We start from the raw sequence: 5,992 nt of genomic DNA, 5'->3' as shown, positions 1-5,992 counted from the left end.
CTCAGCGCCCGCCACCCCATTCCCGGCCCCGCGCAGCACTGCCTCCCTCAAGCCCGAGGCCACTTAAGGGTGGAGGAGCGGGTACTGGCAAGGAGTAGCTCTAGAACTGACCCCACGTTTTTTTTGTTTTTGTTTTTTGGGGTTTTTTTTTACCAGTTAATCTCTTCTACCTCCCAACTCCCTAGACCCAATACCGATCTTTTCCCTTCTCCTCCCCCCTCCTCCCCACCCCCTTCCTGCCCCAAGTCCGGCCCTTCGCGGGTGCATAAGCTCCGCCCCCATCCCGAGGCGGGGCCCCATAGGTGGAGAGACGTGGGAGAGGTCGCGGCCCCGCCTCTCCCCTCCTCCCCCTACACACGGAAGCTCCTTGGCCCCCGTGCCAGGATGTCCGACACCTGGGTCCCCGGCCTCGTACCCACCTTGCTGCTCGGCCTGCTGGCCGGCCCCCAACAGGTGAGCGCTTGGGAGGTAAAGCTATAGAACTTTCAGGGCCCTACCCTTGTGGGTCAGGGGCCTACTTCTGGAGCTCGGTCACCACCTTCCATTGTCAGGATTTCCTCGTGACTGTACGCAATTAGCGACTTCCTTTCTCTTTTTGCCGGGGAGGTGGAGGTGGGGGCGGCGGAGGGAGGCCCTGAGAAGGCCTGGGTTCTTACGCCTGCGGGGGGGACCTTGTAGGGACCCGGCCCCCGCCCACCACCATCTGACACCTAGTGCCTCTCTGTGAGTGGGGACTTTGACCCTCCTATTAGCCTGGGCTCGTCCTTCCCGCTTCTTCCCGCTGCGTCAGAAAGCGGAGACTAGCGGGGACTGAGGGCTGGACACCTGACCAGCCTGTCACCCTAACTCTGTTCCTCCAGTGCTGGGTGACCTTGGAGGAAGCTCTGGCCCTCTCTGAGACTGTGTCTCAGCTTGTGCCTTAGGGGAGAGAAGGCTCCTTCCACCCCTCCTGGGAGTGGGAGTAGGATTCCAGCCTGTGCAGGATTTGATCTGGCTGCTTGACCCAAGGCTGGGTTGACCTCTGAAGTCCATGATTCTCACCGGGGCGCAGGCTTTATGCGCCCCCTCATTCCTCCCGTTCCTCCATTAAACTCTCAAAATGTTGGGGGAGATCTGTCCAGTCCTGGGATGGGAGATCATGCTGGCAACTCACATGGGCCTAGAACAGGGATTTTTCCCTTCTGTTTAAGAATGCGACATCCCGGGCGCCTGGGTGGCTCAGTCGTTAAGCGTCTGCCTTCGGCTCAGGTCATGATCCCAGGGTCCTGGGATCGAGCCCCACATCGGGCTCCCTGTTTGGTGGGAAGCCTCTTCTCCCTCTCCCACTCCCCCTGCTTGTGTTCCCTCTCTCGCTGTGTATCTCTCTGTCAAATAAATAAATAAAATCTTAAAAAAAAAAAAAAAAAGTGCGACATCCCGGGCCCCCTCCCCAGAACAGGGCACAGTCACACGACTGTGTTGCCTCGCGGGACTCTGCTCCCGAAGCCTTGGTGCTACTCCTTAGCCACTAGGCAAGCTGGTGGTGCCAGCACTAAGCTGAGCATCCTCTTGATTGCTCCCAGCGACTTCAGGCGGCAGGTGCTGATATATCCCCGCTGCACGGGTCAGTAAGCTGCGGTTCTCCATGACCACACGGACGCTCAATAAAACTCAGACTGAGCCACTGCAGACAAGACCACCCCCCAGTTAAAGCGGGGGAAGAGAATTTTGGAGATCAACCCTCCCAAACAGCACAACTCAGGATTAATTTATTGAAGCTGTTCGTTTTCAGTCCTTCTTAGTTGGGGGCCTGGAGAGCGGGGAGAGGGTGCCCCTGAGTGCCTGGACCCCTTGACCTGTCCCCTTCTCTGCAGTTGCCTCCGTGTGCTGTGAAGCTCCCACCCTTGCCGGGCCAGGTTTCGGGGGTTCATTCCTGCTCTAGTCCCCAGGGGCTAAGGCTTGTGGCAGGGAGGAGGAGCGGAATCAGCCAGGTGGAGCGGAATCAGCCCACCTGTTACTGGCTGTCGTTGTAGGTTTTCTTGGCTTTACTGTTGTTAGTAATTGAAAGGTGACTGAGTTATTTCAAGTGAAGGTATGAAGACGTGGTAGTCTTGCCAAAGTTGGCATCTTATTCTTAGGGGGACGAAGGCGGCCGTTGTTCGTCCCCCGAGGCTGGGGCGGAGTGACAGGTAACCTCCCATTCCCTCCCCTGTTCCCACCCCTGCATTCCCACCCCAGACCCCTCACCCCACTGTCTGGGAGGAAATGAAACCGGGTAATCAGCGAATGCTCTTTCATTCATTCTGCAAATATTGTGGTGGTTGGGTTTTTCACCAGTGATGACAGACAAAAATGCCTGCCTTCCTGGAGTTTACATTCTTCTGATGAGACAGACAATGAACAAGACAAAGGGAAACATATAGTATGCTAGATGTGGGTAGGAGCTGCAGAAAAGCGTGGTGAGGGGTGCTGTGGGGGAGTAGATGTAGTTCTCAGTAAGATGGGCAGAGAGGGAGGGGCGGGCGCCAGCCTTGCAGATACCTGGGGTAAGAATGTTCCAAGGAGGGCTTATACACATCATTGCTATTCATCCAGTTAAATTCTGGACCAGTACCCTAGATTCCCTGCAGAACTGGTGCAGAAGAGGAAGGGAGGGAGGGTGAAGCTGGGCCCGGAGAGGAGAGTCCTGGCTCCCAAGAGCAAGGAACCCACCCACCCCACCCCAGGCAGAGATCCAAAAGATGAATGGGGGTTTGACAGACCATGAAGGATGAAGGCAGGAGGAAGAGGGTCTGCCCTTGCACACAGGTGTAAAACAGCCAGGAGTGTTCAGGGAACTCCCAGGGGGTGCGTGTGCAAGAGGGCAAGGGGTAAGAGGCTGGTCGCTGGGGGTCCAGGCACCAGGGAGCCACTGAAGGGGGCCTCCAACGAATTTTTGGATGATCAGATTTGCTGGATAGGAACTTGCCTGAGGTATGGGGAGTGATTGGGGTGAGCAGGAGAGAGTTGCTGGTGTCCCTGATTGTAGGTGAGGCATGGAAAGGAGACAGACTGGAGGGGTGGTCAGAAGCGTGAGCTTACAGGTCTGGGGGTGAGCTGGTGTGTGGAGAGAAAGGAGAGCTGGGGGGCGCCCGGTGTCAGCTGGGGCTCCAGTCACAGACCTGGAGTGAGGTGGACAGCAGGCTCAGGGGAGGATGCTGGGCCATTGGGAACCCGTTGCAGGCTCTCAGGTACCGGGGCTGCAGGTGGGTAGAGATGCCGCCCCCCTGGTTTATGATCCCCCTAACCTCTGCCTCTTTTCTTCCACAGGCTGCAGCCAAATGTGGACTCTTCTTGTAAGTCTGGGATTTGGGCTATAACGTCCAGTCTGGGGAGGAGACACCCCAAGTCCTTCCTTGTCTGCCTTCATGGGGGAGGTGCAGAAAGTCACCACTGCCTTTCTAGCCAAGGAGGTTTTCCCACTCCCCCACTCCCCGCCCACTTCCTCCAGCCAAGCGGGACGAAGCCGCACTTGTGGGCGTGTCTGAAGTCTAATCCCCGCCCCTCTTTTGGCCCTCTGGGGCTCAGGCGTCTCTCCTCCGAGGGTACCCCCCCCGGGGGGTGGGGCGTGCAAACGGCCTGTGTCGATCTTTTTTTTAATTTTTATTTTATTTTATTTTTTTTAAGATTTTATTTATTCATTTGAGACACAGAGATATATATAGAGAGAGAGCATGAGCAGTGGGAGAAGCAGAGGAAGAGGGAGAAGCAGACTCCCCGCTGAGCCAGGAGCCCGATGTGGGGCTCGATCCCAGGACCCTGGGATCATGACCCGAGCCGAAGGCAGGCGCTTAACCATCTGAGCCACCCAGGTGCCCCGGCCTGTGTCGATCTTAATATATAAATGCCAAAAGGCGTGAGCGCGATGAGGAGGGGCTGAGGGGGGTGGTCCCTGAGCAGACGAATGTTTCCATCAAGTCAGCCCTGGATGTTCCAGGAACGCCCTCTCCTTCCCACCTCGTAGTCCACGGGCGCCAACCACGGGCCCCTCGAGTTAGCTCCCACTGCCCCCCTCCCTGTCCATCTCCTTCGAGGGCTCTTGCAGGCACTGCAACACGCCGCGCCCACACCTGCCCAGTGAAGTCGACAGGACATTCATTACACCCATTTCATAGATGAGGAGAGTGAGACCCAGAAAGGAGTGTAACTTGGCACAAGCAGTGAGATGAGCCTAGAATCCAGCTCCTGGGTCCCAGCCCCAGCTCGCCCACAGGGCCCAAGGAGGGCCCCTACTCCCCACCCTGCGGGGGCGGGGCTCCTGCCCTGAGGATATGGGTGAGTTTTGGGGAGGCTGGGATCTTCTTGCCACCTTGGGACCAACAGACCCTCTTTGCCCGCCCCCCGCCCCCCCCCAGCACCTGCCCCAAAGGATTCAAATGCTGTGGTGATAACTGCTGCCAAGAATATGAGCTCTTCTCTGGTCCCCTGAGGTGAGCCCAGGGCCCGGCTCCTCCGGCACACTCCACACTCGTCGGGGGGTGGGGGGCGGGGGGGGGGGGGGAACGGGACTTCCTGCCCAAGGGCTGGTCTAGGTTGGGGTGGGAGGGGCGGTGGGGACAGCCCAGGGACTCAGGGAGATGTCGGTGGTTCCTCATCCCAGGATCTTCGTCATCACCTTACTCATCATCCTACCCCTTTTATGCATCTGCTGCCTGGCTAAGCGGTTCTGTCGCAGCTGTGGAGATCAGGAGCAGGACCCCCCAGTGGATCACCAGGGGCCCCCGGAGCCGCCCTCCATTGCCCCCCCAGAGAGGGTCAGGACGCCCACCTCTGAGCCCCCACCCCCCTACAGCGAGGTGGGTATCCCCGTCCCACTCCTTGCTCTGTTCCTCAGCTGGTCCTACCTCCCTATTGTCCAGATTTTTCGAGCAACAGGTAACAGTTACACCTCCTTACACCAGGACTCCGGACCTAGAGAGGGCTCTGCAGCCACCATTGGGTCGCCCCTGTCCAGCCAGCGCTTGGGTGGATGATGGCTGGTGCTGGGCCCTGAAAAGTCTCTGTGTCCCCTCTTTTCCCTGCAGATTATTCTGAAGCCTGTCCTGCCCCCCACGGAGCCGCCCCCTCCCTACAGCTTCAGTCCTGAAGAATATGCTGGGATGCACCGACAGCCCAGGGGCATCGATAACCCAGCCTTCTGAGCCCCCACCTGCCTGCAACTTCAGCGTCAGCCCCTCCTCTCCAATGCCGCCTCCATTAAGCCAGAGACTTGGGACCCCTGTGATGCCCCCACCCATCCTGCCATGTCTCGGGCTGTTCTTGGTTTTAACTTATTGCTTTTCCTGTCCTGGTTCCACCCCAGCTGCTCTCGTCCTGAGAGCTGGTCTGGAGGGTCAGCGTCCCCCCTACCCCCACCCCATCCACATCAGAGGCTGCCAGGAGGAACATGTCAACACCCAAGGTGCCTGACGGTGGAATGAGCTGCTCTGAGAACCCTGTTTCTGTGGGGTATACACCTCTTGACTGGACAGCCAGCTCCGAGATATTCTAGAGGGCACTCCTGTTCCATGGGAGATTGGACTGCATGGGCTCTGAGGTCTACCTGAATAGAGAAGACCCCATTGTACCCCTCCCCAACATGTGTCCTCACTAAATTTTAGCTGATTGTCACTTGAGAGTCTGCCTCTGGCTGTGTGGGGAGGTAATGGGGAGTGAGCCCAGGCGCTGCCGGGGGACGGTGGGGGGGTGGCGGGGGTAGGTCACTGCACCCAAAATCCCACCATTGATGTGTTGATGATGAGCCTGGGCAGACGGTACATCTGTGAACCACCCTCTGGGAGAGAATCTTTGCAGATGATTTGACCCAGACTCAGGGCTCAGGGTGCTAAAGAGCCTGGACGGGGAACTGGGGATGGTGTGAGAGTGACTGTTCTTTTCTTCCCCATCCCATCCTCCCACTGCTCTGCCCAGGGGATGTGGAGCTTAGCTCCCTGCCTTTCTCCCCATGGCGGTGGGAAGGGGGCAAAGGAGAGAG

At 58.1% G+C, this 5,992-nt stretch overlaps 1 protein-coding gene across 1 annotated transcript; it reads left to right on the top strand.

Moving 5' to 3' along the window:
- The first annotated feature begins 308 nt into the window (after positions 1 to 308).
- TMEM92 (transmembrane protein 92) lies at positions 309 to 5,608 on the top strand. Its single transcript, XM_035027379.1, has 5 exons — positions 309 to 453; positions 3,289 to 3,314; positions 4,374 to 4,448; positions 4,619 to 4,814; positions 5,043 to 5,608. Exons 1-5 carry the CDS (start codon positions 385 to 387, stop codon positions 5,157 to 5,159), a joined length of 483 nt encoding a protein of 160 aa, XP_034883270.1. The 5' UTR covers positions 309 to 384; the 3' UTR covers positions 5,160 to 5,608.
- The last annotated feature ends 384 nt before the right edge of the window (positions 5,609 to 5,992 follow it).

The sequence above is a fragment of the Mirounga leonina genome, unplaced genomic scaffold (assembly GCF_011800145.1).
Source record: "Mirounga leonina isolate KUSES-001 unplaced genomic scaffold, KU_Mleo_1.0 Mir_200, whole genome shotgun sequence".
NCBI lineage: Eukaryota > Metazoa > Chordata > Mammalia > Carnivora > Phocidae > Mirounga > Mirounga leonina.
Note: the sequence above shows the minus strand (reverse complement) of the source record. Positions and strands in the feature narration are given on the sequence as shown.